Below are 27785 nucleotides of genomic sequence, written 5' to 3' on the forward strand. Positions count from 1 at the left end.
CCAAAGAACAAAATTATAAAGACAGCTTTTGTGCTGACCACAGCTCTGGAACAGTTAGTAGAGAGTAGAGTAAGAAATATGAAATATTTCTGAGCTATGTATTTTTGTGCTTCTAATCAATTTCTGTAAAATTTTCTCCTCAAAAGTGGCTTATTTAAATAAAAGTTGATACTGCACATTAATGGTCTGTTAGGGTGAATCTGTTTTAGCAACATTAATGGCAAATGCAAAGCATCTTCTTACATGTCTTGTGAACCCAGAAAGCATCTTTTTTCCCCCTTGTGTGAATAAAGATAAGCTTTTATTTTAATTTGTTGAGTCTATCTAACTTGAATCCTCCTGTTCATTGTTGCTTACATGAAATCATTGGTTTTGGTCATTGGTTTTAAATTCCAATCTGACATTTGCATACTGCCTCTTCTATGTGTTGCATTGCATACAACGAACCAGTTTCTGATTATACCATTCTAGGCTTCCAGGACCCTCAAGGGTGCCAGCTGCAGGCAGCAGTACCAAAGTCCAGGGAGCTTCTAATTTAAATCGGAGGAGCCAGAGCTTTAACAGCATTGACAAAAACAAGCCTCCACAATATGCAAACGGAAATGAAAAAGGTAAGTGGTTAAAAGTTAGTGAGATTACTCTACAGAAGTAATAATGGGGGGGGAAAAAAAAAAAGGCACCTATCCGCAAGAGACAAAGAAGTGAACGTAATACTTGGTGAGGAAGCACTATGGAGACAGCCCTGTGAATTAGGATTTGTAATTGAGTTGAGGTAAAATTTCAGAACTGAAACCTTTCAAGATGTTACAGTGAGTGGTATTTTATCCCTCTTTGATGGAAATGTCATTGGCTGATACTTCTGAAGTAAAAATGAATCCATATTGCATGCCTACAGTCTTGGTCTATGTTCAAGTCCACTCATACCCACAGGAAGACTGCCATATTAAAGGAGATGGATATTACATTTGCATGAGAATATTACATATGTCTATTCTTTCAGGACCTTACCCAGTATATGCATCAATCTGAATAAGGGATTGGAAATTAAGTCAAACGTATGAAATTTTGCAGGGATTTGAATTCAGTGTTCATGTTTTATTGCCTCCTTTAACTATGATCTTCAGTTTCACAAAAAGGGTTCCCTGGGTCCTTCTATTTCTCCAACCCTCTGATGATGTTTTCCCAGAAAAAGTGCCTCTTCAGGCTTTATCTCAGAAATAATAATATAAAAAATCAGCCTTCTGAGTTGTGTAACTAATCCAGTCCTCCCCTCCCCTTCTTTCTCCCTTTGTGTAATGAACAGCATTTTATTCATATCTCTGGGTTAGAATACAGTTGAAAATGATACAATAAACATAGTACCCATTCGCATCTTTGGGGTCTGTGGGAGGAACAAGTATGCAGTGAATGTTCTTCATCCAAGCAACAGGCAGCTATCCAGATATTTTTATTTTTTTTACAAAATTCTGATGAACACACTTTGCCCCTAGCTGTATCTGAAGATATAAAACCATCCTTTCAATAGTTATTTCTGTATTTTTACTATCAGAGTTGAATGTTTTAGATAGTTCTGTACTGCTTTTTATTTTATCAAGGACTTGTTTATGGCAAGACATGCAGACTAAAAAGAGATCAGAATATAAACTGAGCAGACACTGTATAGTTCACAAAGATGATAGTGAAGTTATGAAGTAGGAGATGGGACTGCTTGAGTGAAGGTATGTACAGCAGTTCAGGCTTTAGAATTACTTCATAATGTTGACATAAGTTTTCTATTGAAATATGTGAAAGAGCAAAATGATTTAAGGTGGGATATGCTTGTAGATACTAATATTCTTAGCTCATTACTTGAAAACTGTCTTTGGACTGCTAAGGTTTACATTGCATTGCACATTTACATGGCGTTTTGCATGATGGATTTCTTTACTTACCTGTTCCTTCACGGCAGAGAATGAGAAACTTGATGAGATTTTTAGTGGAGTCCTCACTTACAAGAGTATAAGGGGTGGCTTTGTTTGTATACTGTCATTCAATTCATTTTACAGGATATAGAAAATGTAATGTTGCATAACTACATTGAGTATTGTATTTTAGGTTAATCTATTTGATTTTTTTTCCTTTCCAAACAGCAAAATGGATTTAAGAACATTGATTTTACATATGAATATAAGCTAGATAAAAGTTTATTTTAAAAGACGTATATAAAGCAGAAGTTAGAGAATATGAATACTGCACATGCAATAATAGCAGTGTGTTAGGTTTTTTTGTTGTTGTTGTTTTGTTTTGTTTTTTAATATTACAATGAAATTTCCAAGTGGTCTTTTAATTTTTTTTAAGTACCTGTGGATGTTCTGTGACCTGAGGGTTTTTTTTAAAATTTGTTCTGAAACAAACTTCAACCCTTACATTAGCAGGAGTAATAATAACACCTCTTTACTTAAAATAAAATAAAATAAAATAAAATAAAATAAAATAAAATAAAATAAAATAAAATAAAATAAAATAAAATAAAATAATAAAAGTGTCACTATACCTTGAAAAACTGATTTTTCTTTACATTGCAGCATATCCAATAAATGCATTTTAAATTTTGCTTCTAATGTAGATACTTGCAGCAAGACAACTTTAACAGCTTGAGTTGAATGGATATACAGTCCATATACATTAATTTCTGAGTCTTGGATAGTATAGTAAATAGCTAGTAATTCTGCATTAGTGCTGCATAAACTGAATCAGAAAAGAGGATGACTTGTACTATGTCAACAGGCACGAGAACTGGGGATCTCCAAATCTCTTCAAGGACAGACCACTTTTGGTACTTTTTTTTTTTTTTTTCCTGCTGTACAACTTCCTTTATGTGCTAAAAAGAGACCTCAAAAAAGATATACAGCATAAGGTTTTTTTTTGTTTGTTTTGTTTAGTTTTAAATCCAGTTATATGCAATACTTGAAATCTGCTCTTGTATAGCACATTTTTCAACTCAGTCACAATGCAGGCACAGATTTAAATAATTTTTTTATCTGTGCCTGTATATCCAGGCACAGATTTAAAGGAGACCTGAAAGTTGTCCAAAATAAGATGTGATAGATGTATTTTATGTAGTGTTTTATTATTTAGAATGCTATTTAATACTATCTATTTTGAAAGTTGCCTAATGAATAGTTTACACTTCAAGAAAGCCAAGGTCCCCTATGTGAAAACAGTTTTCCTGCTGTTACAGTACAGGAGAGTTTTCACCTACAGACCCACTCCATTGCCTTGACACAGGTAAATTTATGTGCCAGTGATTAAGTCGGGAAAACAGAATGTACCAAAACAGTTAAGAGCTGAAACTCATCTGTGGAATCTGTGGAGCTTTAGTGATATATATATATATATATATACTTTTAATATATGTTTGGACTTTGCTTACGGTTGGGTTCCAAAGAATATGTCAGTTTTCCAGGTCATATCGCATCCATCTCTTTCACACCTAATAAAATACAGAGGAAAATAAAACTATGAAAATGAAAGTATTTGAATAAAGTTAATTGTCCATGTTGCTAATAAGGCAGATACCCAGGGCATTTTGAGACTAGCAAAGAAATAATGTTCTAATTCCAGCCAAATTAAAAACAAACAAACAAATATTTACACTTCAGAGCTTAGAAACACTCTTTCTGAACACTGATAAGGACTTTTATGTCACAGATTTTAATTGCATGTCTTTCAATGTCATTTTATAATATAAAATGTTGTTTGTATATTGTCCAGAGTTTGCTTCAATTCTCTTTGGTATTTTGCCCGTAAAGACTTTGAGAAACTCTGTTCTGGATCCCGATTGTCTAATGGTTGCAGATCATTATTCTTCAGGCAGTATGTGTGCCCACTGCTAGTTTGTTTGCGTTCGCTCCAGTGCCAGTGTGCTGCCAGTTCTTCCTCGTGGTGTTCTCCTGTGCTGATAAGGGGTAGATAAATTCTCATATTGGAACAGGACATTTGAACAGGCTGAGCTCTATTCATCTCACCAGACAGACGTCCAGTTCCTCCAAGCATCCTTACAGCTATCCCTTACAAGTCTTCCTTTTTCTGTTAACTCTTTTAGTATGGGTGACTAAAATTGGATGTTGTAATCTGGGCACCTGGTATGGCAGTATTAATATGCCTTATGGAAACACTTTGTCTGCTCCAGAATACTGAGAAAATCACTACCTGACTATGCTGCAACTGGGGAGCTGTCATCACAGAGCTGCTGTCCTCTCCAACAGCACCAACTACAGAAAAGGTCATGGACAAGAAGATTGAAGAGGATTGTTGTAAATTGGGTTCTGATACCAATTTTTCTTTCTGCGGTGCACACCCAGGGGTGTTGTTCTGCTTTCCCAAAGCAGATTGGGCTGAGCCCTGAAGCACAGTACTCTCAAGGAGAATGCAGCATTGTTCTCACCAGAAGTTGATTATGCCTTTCAACTGTAAAGGGATTGGGCCCTACAGAGAAGCCTGTCTCCTTGTAAAATTCAGTTTATAGAGATATGACATCCTTGTCATATCCTGAATCCATAGCTTGGATTTAGTCTGTATTGGAAGCACCACAAGGTGGGGACAGATTTCATATAATGAACAGCTAAAACTAAATCCAATTGAATGAGAAAAAAACAACGAAAGATGTGCAGCTTCAAGTAATACATTTGGGCTAGGAGGGGAATAAATCTTTTTATTCCACATCTTTAAGCATACATGCAGACTCTCACAATTTCTTGAGAATGTGCAATCCACGTTCCTTGTGGGAACTTTAAGGATACACTTTAAATTGAAGATTAAAGGCAAGTTTTGTGTTTGTACCTTTTGTTGATGTTTATGGTTTGTGACATAGGGATCAAATAAGCATCAGTGGTTCCAGGAACCTGTGTATTTTGCTATATATGTGGCAGAACAAACTGTTGTTGAAATAGTTAATATGTTCCTTTGTATAATTTTTTCCAATGGGTTAATATTATGTAGCAGGAAATATGGCAAGGCTTGCATTCTTCTTTTCAATCAGAAAGCTTTTTTTTTTTTTTTTCCCTTTCTTTCAGTAAAATGAATAGCCTGAAGCCATACAAATGTAACAGAATTAATACAAGAGAGTGCAGTGGCATCCTGCTGTGCACAGGTTGTTACATGTATTCTGCATTAACTTTGCATATTCTTAAGGTGAATTTTCAACTGCAAAACTACTGGGATAGCTAAAGACCCCAATCCTCCTGTGTAATTAAGGCGTGCTTAGTGCAAAGCAAGACATGTGCAAGAAGGTCCTTGTGCACACCCAGTCCTGGGCTATCAGCCATGGGCCTGATCCCTGGTATAAATTAAGGAAGCCTGTGGGCTGCAGTAATATACAACAGCTGTTGTTGGCCCTAGGCTCTGTTCCAGCATCCAAGGCTCACCAGAAAATAGCAGGGTCCCAGCCACAAATCCTGCCTCATTCACAGATGAGAGAACAGCTCTGCAGCTGCCAACTGAAGCAGCTCCACGTTCATGATGCTATCTGGAGCAAGGGGAATAAGCTATCACCTAGCCTTTCCCCAAAAATACTCTAAGGCCACCCGTATCAGTTAACATTTTCTTGACTCAGTAGAGGTGCTCAAAAACTTCTGTGAAGATCATTTAGATCTATGGGGTTTGCACACTGGGCTGAGAGCACACACAAAAAAAATGCAGGGCAGATGGAGTTTACAGCATCTGCTGAAGATGGAAGTGATTGGGCTTCTGGAGTGCAGTTGGTAATAGTGTTAAGCAAGTTAAGGCTGTTTGTGTAACATTTCTATTGTAATAATTTTGAATTATTGATAATAATTAATGGTAATAATTTGAATTTTTTTTTTAATTTATTTTTAAACCAAAAATTCTTACAATCTATTTAGAGAAGTAGATTTTGCTTGTAAAAAGCAGATTTTTGTTTGTTAAAGAAAAAACACCTCTCACTCCAGGATGCTTAAAATCTCCCCTTTCTTATTTGTATTAGTGGCCTTCAGACTTCCAGGTGAATAGTCTAATTCATACTAGGGCCTTAGGGTTGAGACTGCAAAAATGGAAATTGCGCACAACTTCAAACTCTGTGCTGAAGGCAGAAATGTCCTCAGCTACTGTATTATTTAGACATGGGAGCCGCAGGGTATGACATTGGTCTTGTGTATATGTAACACATCAAGTGCTCTTTTTTCCATTATGTGAACTGTATTTCCGTTGCATGTTTCTAGTAGCACAGATTTTGTAGCATAGACAGGCTTATGCCTAATCAGTGGGAGCCCCAGAACTCTGAATATCAAGACAAGACAGATAAACTGAGAGAAAATATGTCACCTGCTGAAATAGCTTTGTACCACATATGATTACCATTAGCACTTCATTTCTCAGATGCTCCAGAGTAATAGTGTTTAGATACTCAGATAAGTCTTGGAAACAGGAGCTTCATATAGAAGAGCTCCGCCCTTTCATGCCTCGGTCTGTTTTGCTTAATAAGGCAAAATGAATGTTTTGAAAATCATGGTTGTCAGTTAAGATAGTTCGATTATTGCAGAATGTCTTATTCTCTTTCATTCTGAAGCTTTGCTGAAGTTTCTGGATAATATAAATGTAGTGAAGGTACCTGAGAGATGTAAATGAGACTTCTGTACCTTTTGCTGAACAGCAAAAAACATAATCTTTTTCTGTTTTGTTGTTTTGTTTTGTTTTTGTTTGTTTTGTTGTTTTGTTTTTCTTCCAATATTGTAGCTTGCTTTCTTTTTTTTTTCTTTAGTCTATCAGTGTTTTGTTATTAGCAACTCTTTGGAAGAATTTCTTTATGAGTTATTAATGATAAAATCTTTACGTTGGAAGGTTTAATTTGCATAATGAAATGGTTACGACGAAGGTGTTTCCACATGATCTTGAGCTAATAGAAAGAAGTATTGCACAACGCCATGATGGAAGGGAAAAAAAGGCATTTTTGATTAGCATTCTGCATATTCCGCACACATGTAAATTAAGCTTATTATAAATCACATTTACACTGATTTTTGAAGTTTATATGTAACTGTATTTCTCATGCCAGGCGGGTATGCTGTAAATCTTCAAGTAGAAGATGTGAAAATAACTGTACCATTGTGATTCTTTCTATTTTTAAGCAGATTCACCAAAAGGCCCTCACCCATCTGCAGGCATGAATGGAAACGTGCAGCATCCCACCAGCACCGGGCAGCAGCAGGTCTCTGCCATACCCTCTCCAAGTGCCAGCAAGCCTTGGCGCAGCAAATCCATGAATGTCAAACACAGCGCGACCTCGACCATGCTGTCCGTGAAGCAGCCTAGTCCCGCAACCTCCCCTACTCCATCTTCAGACAGGCTCAAGCCACCCCCATCTGAAGGCATGAAGCCACCTTCATCTGGACAAAAATCTATGCTGGAAAAATTCAAGCTAGTTAATGCTAGGACTGCTCTGAGACCTCCTTTGTCGTTGAGCTCAGGACCCAGTGATAGTGGGAGAGAAGACGATACCTTTTCAGAGTGTGGTGAGACAGATGTGTTAAGCGGTGGGGTGAACAGCGGCGGCTCCACAAGTAGCAGTCCTAAAGTATCACCGAAGTTAACTCCTCCGAAAGCTGGAAGCAAAAATCTCAGCAATAAAAAGTCTTTGCTACAGCCAAAGGACAAAGAGGAAAAGAACAGGGACAAAAATAAAGTTTGCACTGAGAAAACAGTCAAGGAAGAGAAGGACCAAGTCACTGAAACATCTACAAAGAAGAGCTCAAAAATTGCAAGCTTAATCCCAAAGGGAAGCAAGACAGCAACAGCCAAGAAGGAAAGTTTAATACCGTCTTCTAGTGGGATCCCAAAACCTGGATCGAAGGTGCCAACAGCAAAGCAGAGTGCTTCATCTGTGTGCACAGGAAGTAAGGAGGCTGAGAAACTGAGGACTACAAAAGGAAACCAATCGCAAACAACACCAAAATCTCAACTCAATGAGAAGGCTTCTCCTTCCTGTGGGCTTGCTTCTTCTGAAGGGAAAGAATCAAGCGCAGCTCTCGCCCCGGGCTCCTCTGCAGCTCTCTCGGGCTCAGTGGCAGCAAGCAGCAGCCAAGGCACAGGGAATGGCATCGTCCAACTTCCTCAGCAACAGCAATATAGCCACCCCAACACTGCCACAGTAGCTCCTTTCATTTATAGGTAAGGTCACCAAGGGAAATTGGGTTTGTGTTAACATTTAGAAAAGAGAAAGCTAAAACAGCCAGAGCAATGGTGGTCACACTGTGTCTCATATCTCCCAGTTTCCACGTTCTGCCACGGCATCACACATATTTTCCAGATAATATGTTTTAATTAATATTCATGAATAATTTCTTCCAGGAACACTGACTCTCTACCTTATATAAATGCAATCCATTGCAAATATTTGCCATTTAAGATTCAGGATTGGATTGATTTGGTTGGATTGGATTGGTTTAGATTGGAAATACAAATCACGTGTTATGTTCCCTGTGCTGTTTGTGAAAGGTCATGGCAGAATCAGGATTCTAGTGAGAAGATTCCTGTGTGCAATTTCAGACCTTCAGTGTTTATTTGCTATTATTCGATAATATTTGCTTAAAACACACTGTTTTCTAGAAAAAATCCTAAAATACACTTCTGGCGTTTTCAGAGTATGTGACAGCACTAGTAGGATATTAGAAGAAAAGTCATATACAAACTTTTGCAAGCATTCAAAGGTATTTCCATACTTTGAGCAGAGTGAAAAGGATGCTGGCTGCAGGCCCTTTTTTCTGTTTGTTTTTATACATGAACTAGGTATAAATTAACTCCGTAGAGGCAGCAAATTTTTACAGGTGGTGCATACTCTTCTGATGGCCAAGGCTCCAGAACAGGGGAACGATCGGTTAAATGTATTGATCTTTGTCTGAATTTATTTTGCTGTGTGATAAAGCAACTGAAGAGAAACTGAGAGATTGCATTGTTATACAACTCAGAAGACGGAGTAAGTGTAGAAAGACTGGCAAGCTGCTCTGAGTCATGATTTCAGATGTCAGATATTGGAGAGCTTTAGCTACAGTTGTGGGTAAATTTAACATCTGATAAAATGACAAATATGTTATTAAGCAAACTGTACTGGCAGTTTTTGTTAGTGAGTAGTACTGTAGATAATCTTGGCTAAAGATTAAAGAGGTGCTGAAGTAGGCTCTGAGGGAGTATATATATCATTACACACAACTAAACATAGCTTCAAAACCAATCTGGATGAGTGATAAACTGTTTAGGTTGATTCTGAAAAAAAGGAGTTCTGAAAATTGTATGGGAAGGGAAAAAGCCATGATATGGGTTATATTTATTCTAACATTCAGTGAGTAGCCTTTTGAGTTTCAGTTAAATGTATCACTGAATGTGTTTAATATGTATGTTTCTGTATAGCTGTCTGGAATATTTTCAGTTATACAGCCATTTGCAGTGTCATACATAGGATGGCCTACATATGTGTTAGGTTGCATAGATAAGGAGAGAGAAAAAGAGGCTATGCTTTGCCTTCAGATGCATGTGCTATATAATGGCAATTTTACCACATATTAATGCCATTTCATTGCATGATGGAGATATCTTATCACTTTAAGTTTCATCATGAAGCAAAATATATTTGGAATTTTAAAGGGCATTAGAAGCATGCATCTTCCAGCAAAATTTGGTATTAATAATCATCTGTTTGCTTCAAACAAGCAGCAAAGGAGACTGTATTTGAAGTTAAATCTCGCATGAAAGTAAATTTCTCAGAGCCAAGGTCTGATCTCAGAATGCTATAAACCCAGGGTAATAGGCTGACTTTGATGAGGTTTCTTCAATGTGTATCTCTGTAACTGAGAGACAAATCTGACCCACAAATACACAGTAAATACATTCCTTACAGCTCTCAAGGGCTTTGTAATAGTACACATTGATTTCACAGAAGAATATAAATATAACCAAGGATAAAATATCCATAATTCCAAAGTCAGCAGATTTATTTTTGTGGATATATGGCAAGTAGAAGTGTACAGGAAGATAGGGTACTGTATGTACATTTTTTCTGCTCTTAAGCGTAAATGTTTTTTGAGTAGTCACAACAATTTATACCCAGAATTTCCAGGTACTCTTGTTAGCTGCTAAAACAGCTTTATAGATCAATGAGGTAGTAAACAACAGTTACCATTCAGATTAACAGTTTTATTTTTTATACATAGTGGGAATGTCTAGGCCCTCTGAGTTGGTATTGTAGTCCTTGTAAAAAGATTCAATATAATTTAATAAAAATACAGTGCATTTTATCCAGAATCCTGCACAATTCTTCCTACTGCAATATACTACTGTGATCAGTTTAGGCTGTTAACATGAGCATAAGTGCTTTCTCTGGTTTGTTGCTGATACCATGCATTTCACAATTTTTGGTTCTTACTTAAGAGGATATTAATGTAGATTTGTGAGTAAAAGGAGTTATTTCAAAGAGTTTCTTTGAGGCCAGTATGAATTTTGCTTGAAAAGAGACTGCCGTGCTATAACAGTTACCAACACTCATGTTTACAAGTGGTAAGTTTTTATTAATAGGCAGTAGGTAGAAAAGGCTGTTTCGCTAGCAGGTGCTGAAATGATACATTGCACTATTCAGTTTTGCACTCTTGGTGCTTGGTTGCTATCTGATACCACATTGTATTTATGCCTCTTAAACACCATGGCATGGAAATTTGTATGGGTTTATTATTTCTCTTCAAAGATTAGCGACAAAGCTGAGATTGACATAATTTAAATGGATATAATTTAAATTCGTCCATCCTCCTCAGCAAGTGATTATTTTCAAATGTGGTTTTGAATGTGTTATTTACAGCCCCTTAAATATTCTCTCTGAACTTGACTGCAGAGACCAACTGATTTACAGAAGGCTGAAGTAGATGTAATTTGGTTGCCAGAAAGGTTGTTAAGAAAGATGCAGCAGGAAAAACAACTAAGAGGAGGGTGTAAGAGACTGTATAATTGTTTAAAGTGTACCAGCCACTATTTTAAATTACATGTTCTTCTACACAGACAGAATTAGTGGAAGATAGAAATGACACCATCTGCCAGAGTTCCTTGGACTTGTATCAAAACTGGCTGTAGATTTTAGTTATCTTCCTAGTGGTGCTTAAATTTCAGATGGACAAGAGTAACACAGAATTTTAGTGCTTACTAGGTTACACTGAAAACAAGGAAGAAAGAGACAATAATGGGGAGGAAAAAAAAAAAAAAGAAGTCTGAATCTTTCTCCTAAAATCTTAGCAGGATAACAACAAGCTTAATTGCTCAGTATATGGAGTTCTTAGCTTTTGAATGTATTGCTCAAAAAGTATAATATAACCTGTACTTCCACACATTTTCTTGCAGAGATAAGAGCCTGTTGTATCCAATTATAGATTTTTTATTTTTATTTTATTGTTATTATTTTTTTGTTAGCCAAATTGTGTAAGATTGCTTTGTTTCCATGAAATGGGAAACATAACAAATAGTTCTAGTAGTAACGCAAAAGTTACCTAACTCCATAGGATAAATCCTTAGTTGACATAAATCACCACAGCCCCACATGAAGTATGTGATATGATGGCAATTAACATTTGCTGTGGACTTGCTCAAATATTAAAGGAATATTTCAAAAAGAGAACTTTAAGTTGTAACCTGACACATGAACTAGTTTAGTTTTATTTTATTGACTCCTGCAGTAACTGCTGCAGGAGTTTAATGGGTCCCTTTCCCATGGTTAGAATATAGAATATAGAATCTTAAATGCCCAAATCCCTGGGGCTGCAGTGCTCAGGAAGTGTTTATTGCCTGAAATGATGAAAGTATTGCTGAAGAGATTTAGCTGACCGCTTATTATCCTGAGATGTACATCTATGGTGTGCATTAGTTAAATTTCACTCCTTCAGGTAAATTTGTAGTTTAGTGATAGAGACATCTGGAATAAGCTTCATTATTGTCTGAATTGAAACCTTTCAGAGATGCTCTTTCAGTGTCAAGAGAAAGAAACTGGTAACTTCACTACCTAATAGGTTGGTATAGAGAAGACAGGGCTAGACTATTCTCCAAAATGCAGGATAAGAGGTAATGGGTACAGCAGGGGAAACAGTGATTCAATATTTTCACCATGAAGGTGGAGAAACACTTGAGCAGGTTGCCCAGGGAAGTTGTGAAAGTTCTGTTTTCAGACATTTTCAAGACTTAACCAAATGAGGTCCTGAGCAACTTCACGTAACTGGACTTGTCTTGAGCAGGATGCTGGATGAGGTGCCTTCTAGAACATCTTTCTGATCTAAATTATTTTATGATTCTGAGAACACTAAAGTGTTCACCAGATAGAGATAGAGAAATGGAAATATCCGTGTAATAAACAAACATTACCAGCTACTAAAATCTTCCTATCTCCTTTTCTATATGGTGATTGCAACAATTCTATTACTAGACCATAGCTACAAGGGTGAACCTGCAGAGCTATGACAGATGGGAAGGAGGATATAATCTGGCTGGAACCTCTGGAGGCACAGTGAAATTCAATTCCAGCTGCTTGTTCAGGATGTTTTTATACTGGTTTATAGGGTAATAATTGAACTAGTCTTCAAGGATCCTGAAAACACAGAACCTGTGGGGCTTGTTGAAGCCGTATTTGTATCTAGTTTTAATGACTACAAACCACAGATTGTGGAGTTAAGACTAACTTTTCAGTAAAAGACATTTTATCTGTTAATTGTGTTTGTTAATAATAGATTGTACTGATAAACGTATTGCAACTCTTTCTTTAAAAAATGTGGTGACTCAAAGTTATACTGCAGTGCTTTGCTGCTATTTACATTACTGTTGTGAAATTAAAACTGCAGTTGCCACCAAAATTTTGCAATCGTAGGTAGCACTAGACATTGCCACCCACCAGTTGTACTTGTAACAAAAATACAGTGTTTAGAAAAATTGTCCCATTTTCCCATGCTTGATTTTCAAGTAATTGTGCAAGAAGAGCTTCCAGTGTAGAGGTGTTGGCTTCAGAGTTGTGAAGGAGGATAATAAGTGAATAAATCATTATAAACATATACGTGATTGCTGAGTTAAGCCTTGTGTGCTGAGTTAAACCTGTGTCCTGATAATTTGATTGCTTCCTGTTTATGAGTTGAAGTTATTCTTTTAAATTGTCATACAGGCAAGTGTATCTTTGTTCCTTTGACTAAATAATCAGTAAAATGTAGGATAGAGGACCAAAAAGGTTATTCTAAGCCCTGTTCAGTCTTCTGCCACTGGCAACCATGTAAGACCTTATCATAAAGATAAGCTTTATCTTAATCTAGGTAATCTCCATTACTCCAATGGGAAGGTTCCTTCACTCATCTCAGTGTCAGAAATTATTTACAAGCTACATGATCAGAGCGTATCCATTTATTTTGTTAATATTATCCTTTAGCTTAAAAAGTTTTTTTTTTCCTCTTTTCAATCTCTCTTTAAATATGTGAAAGAATAATTCTATCCCCATCCTTCTCTTTTGCTAAAGAGAAGGCTAAACCAAATTGTCTCCTTTCCTTTCATAAGAGTTTCTTCTTCCCCATGATCATCCTAGTAGACTTTTTCTGCAGCTGTTCCCAATTTAACTCACATGTCTTGAACATGGGTGATCAAAATGCTTGTATACCAGATGTGGTCCTGCCAGTCTGTTACACTGACAGTGATACACATTTAAGACAGCTGCACCTCAGAGTTGTTTGGGGAAAATAAAAAAGCGGCATATTCATCTGATATCTTGTGGAATGTCAAGCAATAACCAAACAAATCTTTGATGTTATCTCTGTTTATCAAAGGTTGGCTATTTTGTTAGAGACAGGAAATTACTGACTGTGTTAAAGACAGCTTATTAAGTAGTGTTTCAAATTCTGTTCTTAATTACTCTTGTACAGACTCATTGTAATCAAACTGAATGATCTTGTGCAGGTGCGTTTGAGAGCAGGATTTGTCCCATTAAGCAAGTCTTACGCTCTTACAAATAGGTAGCATATAACTAAGTGGTTTGGGGTTAAATATATTCTCTGATAGCCATTTTTAAAATAGAAAGCAGATAGTCCTGTTTCATGACAGTTGCTTAAATTAACCTACACTGCAGATGTACAGCACTGGAAGAAACACCCACAGGGGAGCTTTGGCAAAACTGAAATTCTTTTCACTTTCTTTGATGTCAGAAGAGATGCAAGGATTTAGATGTTTTTTTGTTTGTTTGTTTGTTTTAAGGCAGCGGGCTATGAACTGCAGAGGATAGAGGATAGAGAGAACTGTAGAGGATAGAGAGTCATTCATTAAGGCCAGTATCTAAGGTTAATGAGAAGATATTAACTGCTTGCTTGCCTGGAGCATGATCTGTGCCAGAGTCCTGCAGAGATCACTTGAGTCATTCATAGGATTAATACAGCCCAGAAAAATGTAAAATCCAGGAGTATAGGGGAAGGTGAATCATGCAATTTCATCTTCCTCTTTTTTTTTTTTTTAACTAAAATTGTTGGGCTAAGCAAATAGGCATCTGCATGCTTAATCCGATGTAAATCCCTGTGACAGACTTAGAGCAAAGCAAGTTGATGTTTTGGACACACTATCCATTCCAGGACCTCCTTGCTCCTCAAGACCTGGAGCTCCTACATGGTTTTGTATGGTAGGGTTTTACCACTAGGCCATTCTGAACCCACGTGGGCTAAGACTGACTCCAGAAAAAAAGAGCAGGGCCTTGGCCATCAAGCACCAAAGGTAGGGCGGCTTCAGAAACAGAGGTGTTGGTTTTGTAGGGCTGTTGGCAAACCCAGGTGGAAACCTGGTGGGAGAAGGGCTGTTGTTGAGGGCCCTGTTCCCAGGTTCCTCCTTGGGTTACTCAAGCACAGCTGCCCAAGGGCTGAGCAGGTACCTTTTGGCCAAACACTTCCATAGTAAATAAGCAGTTTTCTCATGAAAGCAGAACTTAAACTGCTGCAAAATCCATAGTCCTTTGTGAGATTTCTATTGCCACTTCAGATGATGAGAATCACTGATATTTTTACCAAATTAAACAAAAATGTTGAATGAAGTCAGTAAAGCAGTTTCTTTGTAATTTGTTTTGCTAGCAAATCAAATTTATTTTACATCATATTTAAATGTTTAAGTTTGAAGCAAGATAAAAGGGACATTTCATGTTTCTTAGATCTGTTATTTTGGACTGCCTGTAAATTTAAGAAAGCCACATCACATTTACATTTGGTTTATGTTTCCATGGTTTTCTTTCTACAAATTAAATCAAACATCTTTGAATTATTAGTGTTATATGATCTTTTTTACTTTAAGGCTTAGGTTCTTATGCTATTTTATGTCCCAGAAACTGGATTTTGTGCTGCAATTATCCCCACCAATCAGATTCTAAAATTTGGAATGGGAACCTTCGCATGTATCTCTTCCCACAGTGTTTTTATCTTTTTATCTTCTTTTCCCGATTATAGCTGTATCACATTTTTGAAAATGAAAATAAATAAAAAAAATAATAATAATAATTAATGCCAAAGAAAGGAACTGTGGTTTAATTGGTATTTGGTATATCTCTAAAAGGTTTGATTTGACCTGTGTAAGCAAAGCCAAGGACAAGTGAAAGCTTTTATTCATTGCTATTTTAGGTGAACAGATTCACTCATCTTACTGAAGTTTATTTGCTACTGTAGATCACTCATTACATGCCTGTACTCTTTTATTTGTAGGGAGATCCAGTCCTTTTAACATAAGCCGTTGTGTACCATATAGTCAGTAGTGAGTTTTGTATTTGTCTCTATGGACTGTACAGGCAATAGTTACTGCCAGAGGGTAATCCAGATTGTTGAAGTTCTGTGCTTATCTTTCCCCATTCACTAGATAGAGAAGTAGTGCTAATGTTGGGTATTGGTGTTCGCTGAGGGTCCTTAATCCTTTTATAATGATACATGTACAAATAAACAGTGATGGATCCTTTCAATCCTCTCTTCGAAGATCGCTTGCATATAAGTCTGTTGGTCACTCACTGAGGAGTTTGCATCTCCTGTCTCGGCTGATGCAGTGATTGATGGTTAAACAATTACACAATCAAGAATGCACTGCCATAGTGTCAGAAGGACAACAGGTGAAAATGATCCCTTTCTGTTTCTACCCAGAGGTAGATTGACATAAACTCTATATACATTTGTGGAGGAACCTAGAAATACTTGAACTGTACCAACCTAGCTGAGGGCCCTTACTGCAAGACCAAAAGCAACATGTGTTTTTCCAGTGTTCCTCGTAACTAACTCCAGCCTTTCTCTGGCTCCAGCCCTTGCAGCATAGTTGTTTGGTCTTAATGAAAAGAGTGCAGACCACTTCAATTCCTTTTGCCATTACTGTAAGAGCCTTTTTCTAAGAGGTGATTTTGGGCTGACCTTTCACCCTGTGCTGATCCAGCGCTAAGTATCAGCACTAAGTCCAGACAAGAAAACTCACGAGCGTTCATGGCCTCTCAAAGTTACTTTCAGTGGAAGCAGACATATCCTTTATTTATTTTGATGATTTCAAGCAATACATGAAAGCAGGTGGGACCACAGGATTTCAGTTTGTTACTGAGGACACTGTCCTCAAACACCAAATGTAAAATCAAATTCAAGGACAGTAGGACATAGTTAACCTTATAGCATGTGCTGTGCTTGTGTTTCCAGTAGAATGTAACAGACAGAAATGGTAGACAAGAAGCAAAAATAGTTTTCAGAGAACAGTTTTCTGTTTCCAGCATCCCCAAAGTACATGATGTGATGACAGTGCATCAGAGTAACATCGCTGTTTCAGTTTAAGTAGAGTTCAGGTTAAATGATTCTAATGATTCTAATCAACAGATCCCACCATGACGGGACTTGCTCTGTTGTACATGCATATATCTGCTCTGTCAGTTACTGTCATGAATTACTGAACAAATCTGTTCAATAAGTAACTCTAAAGAAAATGTTAACTGAAAAGTTATTTCATGAAATACATTGCTATAAAATTATTTTGAGTGATAAGTCATTGCTTTTGTTGTTTTTACTTATAAAATACACATTCATCACACAGTTAAATGCTTGTTTACAATTTAGTTGGTGGTTGGCAACACTATGGTGAATTTTAAGAAATAAACTATAAATATAATGTTTTAAAATCGGGATATAAATATTTCAACAGTCTTTTAAGAAATCAAAAGACTGTTATTCATATCATCAAAGCTGGAGAAACTTCATCTCTAAGAGAAGAATTTTTTTTCATTTTATTCTGAAAAGTGGCTAGAATATCTTTAGATACATTCTTTTACTGTAAACAAACATGGTACAGGTTGGCATTTGATGTCATCATATTTGAACAGTTCCTGAGTAAGTTAGATGCTACAGCTGTTCCTTAGGAAGAGACAATAATTATTATCTATTTCATACTAATATTCCATGTCTTTGTGTATTTCTTGCTATTTATCACTATGTAATGGCAAATAACTGTATCCAACAAAGTGTACCCAACATAATTTATCATTGATATCCACAGAAATATACCATCACAGAAAATATGGGCTATTTATTAGTAAGTTAATGGAAACACTTTTATTATTACATTTACAGAGAGTTATGTAAGGGGCATTATCAAAAGAAGATACACACAGATTTAAATATCTGAGCCAGATTTCCATTCCACCATTGCCTAAGCTTCTTCACACATGGCCTTTCTCGCCTAGTATTTCATCAACCAATTGCAAGTTTTCGTTTCCCTTATATCTGTGTAGCCATGTGATGTAACCAATTTAAATGGGTTCTGACTATATCTGGTTGATACCTCCTGCTCTTCTGGAAAGAGAAAGTAAGGAAACAAAATGGGTCTGAATTTCTCAGCTGAAACTCTGAGCCGTTCATGAAGAGACGGAGTTTGTAGTCACTTGCAAATTTGTGTAGCTGGAGTCAAATTAACTCAGTAAAAATGTGACATTTATGCTATTTTCACCATATGGCTTTTCCTGAGATGTGTATAGTGATGTGATTTTAGCTGGAGTTTCAATTAAAGTTTGTTTCCATTAATACCTTTATGACAGATAATAATAATAATCAATATTCTTGCTTGTTTTCAGAACTCTCTCAGAAAATGACAGTACCTCTTTACCACCTGCTGACTCCTGCACCAGTCCTACTAAAATGGATTTGTCATTCAGTAAGACTGCCAAACAGTGCCTAGAGGAGATATCTGGTAAGTAACAAGAATTCAGGAAAAGCCTAAGTTTAGGAATTATGTACATCTTTTTTTACATCTTTATCTTACCAGGAGCATTGCAGTGTGTTGAAATACTCCTGACTTTGATTCATGAGTGGTACTAAATATGCAGACAATTTGGGTCATGCACAATTAGTGCTTCAAATGCACAGTTCCCTCATCTGAACTGGTTCCTTCTCTTTGAATATACTCTTCATCATTTTGCAGAAACTGCACTTTCATAAACGAGGGTTTCGAAACGTGTAATTGTTAGTGTCATACTGAATGTTCCAGGAGGGCCATGGAAAATCTACTTCAGGATGTTTTATACTGTTTTGCATTTAAGGCCATCAAATTAAGTCATAACATCAGATTTGAGACACAAGAGACAGAAGACATATTTTGCATTTGTAAATGGATCTTTATTCAAAAAATGGGAAAATGAACAAGTTCTCTGTATTGTACCTGACTTTTAAGTCACTGCTAAAACTAAGCTTCTACAGGCTATGTCCTTCAATCCCTTGTAAAACTGGGGCAAAATCCTTATTAGGTTACAAACGTGAGGGGACTTTTAAAATCATATCAGAATAGTTCCTTTAAAGTCAACAGAACCATGCTGATTTACATCAGCCCAGGATCTGGCCATAATTCTGCCTGTAGATGCAAAGCAAAGTGTGTCACAGCTGACTTCCTCATCAGGATTGAATTGCACAGCAGGCTTGTGTGGGAGTATTTTCAAAGGCCCTTTTAGGCAGAAATGTTCTTTCTTTTTCTTTTTCTTTTTCTTTTTTTTTTTTTCTTAATCAGCATCCTTATTCTTAATATCATTTTTTACAAGAATAAAAGGTGAAATACTGTCCCACTGGATTCAACTGTAGTTTTGCCATTTTACTCCATATCCCTAACATTCAAACAAATTTATAACAAGTCATGCGGTTCTTCTTACACAGAATATAACTCACTTTAAAGCACTCATTTGACACATCAGTCTAAAATTATCTCTCTACCAGAAGGGAAATCAGATGCCCAAGCTTTGTGGGACTGCCTTGGCATTTAGCTGATTCATACTGAAATTGAGGTTTTGTCCTGATTTGTCTTAGTCGCTTCAAAAGTTTCCTAAGTCTAACATCCCGTATTTGCACAACCAGCTTTCATGATGTGTCACACTGAAACCTGGTGAAGCGTTCCCTGGAGGTGACACATGCCTGTTAAAGTTATTGTACAATGGTATTTCTTAAAGTAAAATTTAAAAAAAAAAAAAAAAAAGATTTTGAACTAATCCAGAAGACAGATTCTTTGTTCTTGCATGTACAAAGAGTATAAGTTGAAACACTTATGCAATTCAAAGGATGCTTCAAGGAATTATCTAAAGAGATGATAAAAAAAATAAATCGGTTCAGTACCTGCTGAAATGATCAAAAAGGATATTGTGTCTCTTGGCTTTTTACTGTTCTGAACAGAAATGGAACAGCATCAAAAAGAAAAAAATGGCATAAAGGGCACTAGGCATCAGAGATGTTTCTAATCTGATTATTCAGACTCTGGCATTAGCAGTTGACTGACAGACAATAAAGCAGAATCACTGGAAAAAATGTTGTCAAGTTTTTGTTGTATGCAGAGGAAAACATATGTGTGCCACCTGTAGTTGGCTGTTAGCAGCACAAAGAATAAATGGATCAAATACTACATTTGCTGAATAGATAGTTGTCTGCATTGGTGAACTATCACCAAGTCACTGGTGATTTTGCCATTGGTGAACTTTCGTGGGGAAAAACAAACAAAACAACTCTTTCACATTGATACTATCTTTCTCAGAAATCTTCCACTGCTGCTGTGGATGGGCATCATTTTTGTATTATCTGAAGCTTCTTTTTTTTCTTGTGACTTGGTAGCCAAACATACTAGCTCAGTATATTGGTAGTCAAAAAGGATCAATAAGGATCATGCAAGGGACTGCGCATCTGTGGAAACCACTGAAGGCTGAGAGTTTGTGAAGTGCTGTCCCACCTGTATTATATTTATATTTCATTAGCCTTTATTGTTTTCACAGTGCCAAATATTTGCATGTAAGGCTAAAATGCTCAGGTCCAAGATATCTTCATTTATATCATTGTATAAACTTGCACCACTTTCACTGTATTTACCCACTTCTGTTTGTTTTCGTGCCTTGGGTGAAGGATGCTGTTCCCTAGCTAGTAGGGGTCTTATCAGAGTTCCACTTCACGGTGAAATTAACTGATGTTAAACTAATTCTGTAAGCACAACCTGTTGAAGATTTCTCCAAAACTTGTATGGGGACAAAATTATAATTCTTAACATTAAAATAAAGCTAATTCCCTTGCTCCAGTGGTGGACTGGCTCTGTTCTCTGTGCCCAGCAAGGCCATTCACATTCCTTTGCCACTGTCTCAACAACAATGATGGGGAGAAGTAGATGGGGAAAGTGAGAAGCTCTAGGGCTAGTTTCCAGCTCTCCTCTGCTTTGTCTTCCTCACGGTTTCTAAGGGAGCTGGTTAAATTAAAAGCCTCTCCTCTCTTCCATCTCAGAGCTGATGAAAGGATGGGACAGAGTCCCAGTGCAGCTGGCTGTTTCTGTTTATTTACTGCCTTCTACTGGGCACACGATGACTTGGTTTTACTTGTGGAGCCATGAGGGAGGATGATGGTGCTGGAAGGTAGGGGAGATAGTGAGGCTAGTGTAGACATGGATCCAGAGCTTCTGCCCTGATAACCTGAACAGTCTCTTTCTTGTTTGTTTGTCCCCACAAGTCTGCTGCCCTAGGTAGCTTCCCACATGGCTTATGCCTAAAGCTAGTTTTGCCTCTTGGTAGAGCTACTGTAAATCTTGGTTTCTCCACAGCTCCTCCATCTCTGCTTGGAATTTGTTCCACCTGTGATCTCAAGTGCTTCAGACTTCTTTTCCTGCCTTTTTTTTTTTTCCTGAATATTCCACAGTCCAGCCAGAGCAGCCCCAGATGTTTCCATGATGTGCGTGCAAATCAGCAACACAGCACACAGACAGTAGGTGTAACAACCTCCTGCACACCTTGGGTCCCCTCTGCAGGCACTGTGCTGGTGACATCCTTGCACACGCTGAGCCTGCTGTAGATTTGCAGGCGTGGGTCACCCATACAGTAATTTTAGTGTATTCTGCATGTGTTTGCCACATTGCACATGTGGCACACAGATGTGGAGACTTCTGTCCAGGAAATCCCAGACAGAAGTTTTGGAGTCCTAAGTAAGGACCTGTTCGGGAGTCATGTATGAACACTCTTGCATGTAATTTATGTACCAGTTGCCTCAATAAGACTACTCATTTCTTTTATTTTTTTTTCTTCAAAACAAGAGTATAATTTTTGCAGACAGGATTTGAAAATACAAATGAAAAGGCTAACAGCAGTAATCAAGTTTGACTCTTGATTTTCACGATATGATTAGGATCAAGGTGTTTAAACTTTCTTATCTAGTATTTCTGTTTATAGTACCTGTGACATTTATCAGTTTCTGCTGCGAATTTGTTGGAAAAGGATGTCAGTAAGTTAATTATTTAATAATCCTTTGAAAACTGTATATGTCTGTAACTACAAAGTGTGATTTTATGAAATCAGTGATAATGTTTGGCTTTAACAAGTGTTTACATGTTCAAAGAGCTTAAAGCAAAGTGTTTGATTAAATAATTATTCATGAATTTACAAATATTGACTAATTATAAAAAATCTGAGGGATGAAGCAGAAATGGGAGTAATTTTATGAGTTATATGCCAGTATCAATGGCAGGATTAGCCTAACAATGTTCATTTTCAAGTTTTATGTTTACTGTGCTTCTTATATTCTCTATGAAATAGAAATAAGGAGAAAAATAGAGAAATAGAAAAATAATGTGTGGAAATATTTTACAAATTTTTTTTCAAGTAAGCTTGGATGAAGAAACTCAGAATGTTATAAATTTGCAGATCTATTACATAATTCATTTGTAAATCTCCAAACGATGTACTGAGACTTCAAAGAACGTTTTATATGACAGCAAAATTTGTCCCTAGTTTACTAGTTGTTATAATTCCTTTTATGAAAGAGACAGTAAAATAATGTGATACATTACACTGATTGTGATGGGTTGGGGAAATTCCCATGCTGTTCTTTATTTAGGCATATTTCTGTGTGCTGAGTGGTGAATACATTGAATTGCAAGGTAGTTGTGGAATAATGCTCCGTTGTGACATTTGCTCTCCTCTGGTCTCCTATACTGTCTGCTTAGTTTAGAAAGATTTATTTGTTCATTACTACACTTCATACATTTAAAATGGAGGAATGAGCTTTGCAAAAAGTATTTTTTAATAAGGAAACATGAGAATTTTCCACGTTGCAATTTTATACTTTGCTGAATGATAGCCTGCAGAGAGGTATGGTAAAGCAGGAGGATAAGTTCAGTGCTCTTTGTGCTGAGCATTTGGTCCAAATATACATATGTGTCTGCTTGAAGGATGATCATGATTATCTGTATACCAAGCGAGGCAGTGGGATTCATGGGAGAAAAGTTCATATAATCTTGTAATTAAAGGCTGTAGTTTATATTGTTTGTGTATATGAGGGTTTGTACACATTAGGATTGTGTGAGTAGCCCTAGTACCTTCAGATGCCAGCATTTAACTCATTGTGTTTTTAACATATGTACAAAAGAAAAGGGTAGCTGCCAGCTACCCTTATATGGCTCCCAGGACTTGTGTCCTGCTGGAGCTGGACTGCAGAGGATAGCTCAGGAAGGGAAAGTAAGAGGTCAGCAGAGTCACTGAGGCCCACTGGGTGGCCCAGGACCCAGTTACACCCCTACCTGAGACCCTGGCAGCCTGGAGTGGGGTGACAACATCGTACGGGGGGGTGGTGTGGCTTACTGGGTGTAGACATTTCATCCCTTGCCATAAGTTTTTCTTCTCCCAGCTAGAAAGAGGACTAAATATGCCTGGCTAGTTCCAGTGGTCTCTTGTCTGGTTTGTCCGTGCTGAGAGGTGAGTGCTGCACCACGCAGTGCTTCCTTAGCAGGGCAATGCTTAGCCTTGTCTGCAGAGCTAAGGGAGGCCAGATCTAGCACTGTAGTCATGACTGCTTCATGTGGTCAGGCACACTCAGCATGAAGGCAGAGCATGGCCACCTGCAGCTGGCCACGGAGACCAGCCATGGGTGGTAGCTGTCTGGGCAAGAAAGGGCAGGTGAGGAAGTTGCTGTTCATTTATTTGGAGTAACAGGGATATTCAGCCTTGCTGTTTATGGAAGGAAAGGACCCTGCTCCTTTGATCCTGCAGTGCTGTGCAGGGCCACTTCATTGTCCTTCCAAATCATTTGAAACATAGTGACTGGGAATGGTGTATCACTTCTAATATAAATTGAGGTTTCTAAACCATTAAGTGGGAGAAAAGTGAGCTTGCCCTCCATTGTGCAATTTCCCTCTTCCAAAGGCAGCCTTTCAAAGCCTTTCTGAGAACCTCAGTGTCCTCCTCAGCCATCCTGAGCAGGCTGTTGCAGCCACAAGGCTTCCTGCCATGACGCCAGGGTGTGTGCAGGCAGAGTGTGCCAGCAGGGGAGCGTTCGGGCAGCGCTGGAGCCCTGCTCCCAGAGCCTGGGCAGGCTGAGCATCCCCTCCAGTGCATGGTATGCTTGCAGGCACAAGCACGGTCATAAAAAATCTTTTAAGGGCCCATATGGGCGACGAAGATAGTGAAGGGCCTAGAGGGGAAGATGTATGAGGAGTGGCTGAGGTCACTGGGCCTGTTCAGCCTGGAAAAGAGGAGGCTGAGGGGAGACCTCATCGCAGTCTACAACTTTCTCACAAGGGGGAGTGGAGTGGCAGGCGCCGACCTATTCTCCTTAATCACCAGTGATAGGACCCACGGCAATGGTGTCAAGCTGAGGCAGGGGAGGTTTAGGCTAGACATCAGGAAGAGGTTTTTCACTGAGAGGGTGGTTGCACACTGGAACAGGCTCCCCAGGGAAGTAGTCACTGCACCAAGCCTGTCTGAATTTAAGAAGCATTTGGACTGTGCACTTAGTCACATGGTCTAAAATTTTGGGTAGACCTGTGTGGTGCCAGGAGTTGGACTTGATGATCCTTATGGGTCCCTTCCAACTCGGGATATTCTATGAATCTATGATAGGCTGCCATGTCCAGCAGACCCTGGGAGTAAATTCAATGGTGCAACCATTTAAGTGTTACGTTCTGTTTCCCTGCTGATAAAGTGGCAGACATTTAATATTTGGGACTATGTTATACTCAGGAGGACAGCTTTATTCTTCTCGCCTGTAACTGACTTTGTGGGCAAGGTGGGGAGGAGGAGTGGTATCTCATCTTGTTGTGGTCCCTGTCTTTCTAGGAATGTGTCAGTGATTCAATATGGAAACTCATTGTTGCTTGAGACTGCTTATTTTTTTCTAGATTAGTTCTGTGTTTATGAGGGTTTTCTAGGAAAAAAATATACCTTTCCTTTAAAATTTCTAAGAAGCTTCCGCTATGTTTTATTATATTTCTTTTTTTGTATATGCCTTAAAAAGCTGTAAACTGAGCTAGTGAAAAGCAAGAAGTGCACTGAGGCTTCTGTTAACATCCATTTATTCGTGCAGGGAATCTGCATAGTCTGTAATTCTTAGGGTGGCATTTTTAAAGGTTACTTTCCTGTCAAGGTTTCCCAGGGATTTGAGACAAGCATATTTTAATGCTGACAAAAGCAGTATATTGTTATATAGCAATTTTCATATTTGTAGATTTCTCTATAACATTTTGTGAAATCAATTGCCCCTAGATAAAATATTTGCATTTAGAAATTAGAAAGCAATTCAGGTAGTTCTTTATTATCCTTTTTTCATTTCTGGAACTAATATCTTTTTCACTGTGAGAAAAGGTATATACTTAAACATAAAGTCTTCTTTCCATCTTGTTATATTATTTAAAAACAAAATTTAGATCTGGAGAACTTAGTTCAGACATTATATTGAATTGCTTTATAAGAAAAATACCATTCCATTTAATATGATTTTTTCAGAAGATTGTGAAACAGTGATTTTTTTCACAGCTTTTTAATTCTATACTAGCCTCTGAATCTCACAGAGATGCAAAAAGGGTATATTTCAAGCAGAAAGAAACAAAATGTTTCTATTTATAAGTCACTTTACTGGGTAGGTGCTGCTGTGTTCCGTTTATTAGCTTCTTTATTATCTTAAATTATATATATATATTTATTTATAACAGAAATTGCAAGGCTCAAGGTCCATTTGCAAATCTGCTTTTAGCTTCTTGCACAGGGAGTAGCAATGATATGGAAGAAATAGTTCATCATCCTTACCTTTCAGGGAGAAAAATATCATTTGACTGTGAGCTAGGTCTATGACTGTAGTATCCCATTCAGGTGGAGCTGTGTCTTGAAACCTGTGGCACTGTAAACTGGGCAGAGGATTCCGTGTCTCTGGTTTAATTCACCAGGATGTTTGCTGCCATGGCAGCCAGCAGCTTTCGCTGCAGTAGCAGAGAAGAGTCATATATCTGGGAATGCAGGTTGAATACTAAAATGCAAGGAGGCTTGTGCAGAGCTTTGCTTCAGTGGTTAATTTTGGCTCTTTATTGAGCTCTGACGTGGAGGCTGTACTTGCAATTCTGTGTCAGCCCATCTAAAGTGAAGAGCCGTGCGCTGGGATCAGTCATGATCTGCTGAGAGGGGGGAAAAACACCCGAGAGAACTCGTGCCTACTTTGGATTTCAGACCTCAGCAGCTGTAGACAGAGATGCAGGCCCACCGCTCTGATGAGACCGGTGATTGGATGGAGAGGGGAAAACACAGTTGGCTTTTGGGATTACTTCTGTGCTGGAGCAGAGTGTTTGATCAACTCTCTTCTGCTTGAGAGAAATCCAAGTGAAAATGACTGTAAGTACTGCAGATTAATGTGACGGGGGAGAAGTGGCTTAGCAGAGACAGCAGCGTAATTTTAAAGAAAATGACTGTGTCTGTCTCGTCATTTACACTACATACACTGTATGTTTGAGCTGTGCTTTTCATTACGAGTGCAAGGATGTTCTTCCTGGGATGTGCAGCGTGCAGTACCAGAAGGGTCACCTCCAGACCTTGCTGAAGAGCTGAACTGCTGCCTGTCTCAGAAATATGAAATCTGACTGAGGTGAAGCCACAGCCAGAAAGATGCAGCGATCTGCTGAACTGTCAGTGTTTAAAGGCAAGGAGGTTAGAAGAGGGTGTGTTCGTCTTCAGAAGCAGAAGTCTCTAACCAATCTCACGCTCACCAGTGAAGGGGAGAAGAGGCGATACTCATATAGGGAGAACTGGTTTGGAAACGCCTCCAAGTCCAGCCAGAGTTACCATCAGCGGGAGGCAGAAGCTGGGAACAAAAGCTCACTTTCCAAGGCACTCTCACGCTCGGTGCACTCTCTCTGCCACTCTGGTCTCACCACACCCCAAGCGTTCCAGGTGCTACCACCAGCTGGAAACACCACGTCCAGGAGGTCAGGAGATCGGCGTACAGATGAAGGCTTCAGGACTGATAATGAGGAGAGGGGGAAATCAGACGATGAAAATGCAACCTGCATGTCCCATTTCCCCAGCAGGAACTGGGCAGAGGAGGAGGAGGAAGGCTGCTTGCGTGAAGGGACTGCACATCTGGATGAAGATGTCATAATAACAATGCTGGGGGACCTAGAACAGGTCCTTTATACTGATATTTTAGGTAAGTTAACTTTGACTTGAAATCAGAAAGGGAAGGAGGAGACCAAAGTATGTGCACATATTTGCATGGAGCAGATTTTTGATCTTGACAGTGATTTCATGAGACAGAACTGGGTTTGTATGCTGTAGTATGCAAAAATAGGGTCTAGCCATTTCTTCCTAGCTTGCTTACTCTTACCTCTGAAGACTGTATGAAATTAAGGTGAATGCATAAATCACTTTTGACAAGTGCATGGACAGTAACTGTGTGTGAATAATTGAGTGAGTTTTCTTAAGCTGTTTGAAAAAATAAGGTGAAACACTTAGGTTCTATTAGTTCACTGTAAAATAATTTAATTTTCGTGACACTCATCCTCATGAATTTTAAATTGTAATCTCAAATTCAAGGTTTGGTTTAGATAGAAAATATCTTGGCCTACCTACAAACTGTCCATTATTGCTTTCCCTTTCCCTCTGCTGATAATTTCATCCATATATGTGGAATTGTTAGTGCCATGGTTTCACAGTTTAGCTATATCAGTACATGCCAGTGATCATTTGTAGTCCACTGTCATAGGTGCTTCAAAAGGCTTCTGTGTTACTGGCTTTACTTTTCATCTCTCAGTCCTTTGTAAGAGTGCTCAAAGTGTTCATTTCCAAAGCTTTGTTCTTCAGCCAGTCAAATGGTTGAAGTGTCTGCTTGCTTTTCCAAGGTTATATAGCACATGTCTAGCCTGGAGGTTCTTTTCTGGTGGATGTGTTAGCCCTGAGAGTGTTTAAATTCAGGATAAATTTTTTGCTCTATATGTAATTTAAAAAGCTATCATCTCCAAATAACAAAGAAACAAGTATTCTCTTTTTATGTCTACCTTTA

The 27785-nt window shown here is 38.1% G+C and overlaps 1 protein-coding gene across 1 annotated transcript in view; it reads left to right on the forward strand.

Annotated features, from left to right (window-relative positions):
- NAV3 (neuron navigator 3) overlaps window positions 1–27785 on the forward strand; it is a 423218-nt gene that overhangs the window by 280343 nt on the left and 115090 nt on the right. Inside the window, 3 exon segments of the mRNA XM_083807523.1 lie at window positions 472–611; window positions 7128–8163; window positions 18101–18216. Of these exon segments, the coding sequence (XP_083663649.1) occupies window positions 472–611; window positions 7128–8163; window positions 18101–18216 (1292 nt within the window).

The sequence above is a fragment of the Anser anser genome (genome assembly GCF_964211835.1).
Source record: "Anser anser genome assembly, chromosome: 1".
Lineage (NCBI taxonomy): Eukaryota > Metazoa > Chordata > Aves > Anseriformes > Anatidae > Anser > Anser anser.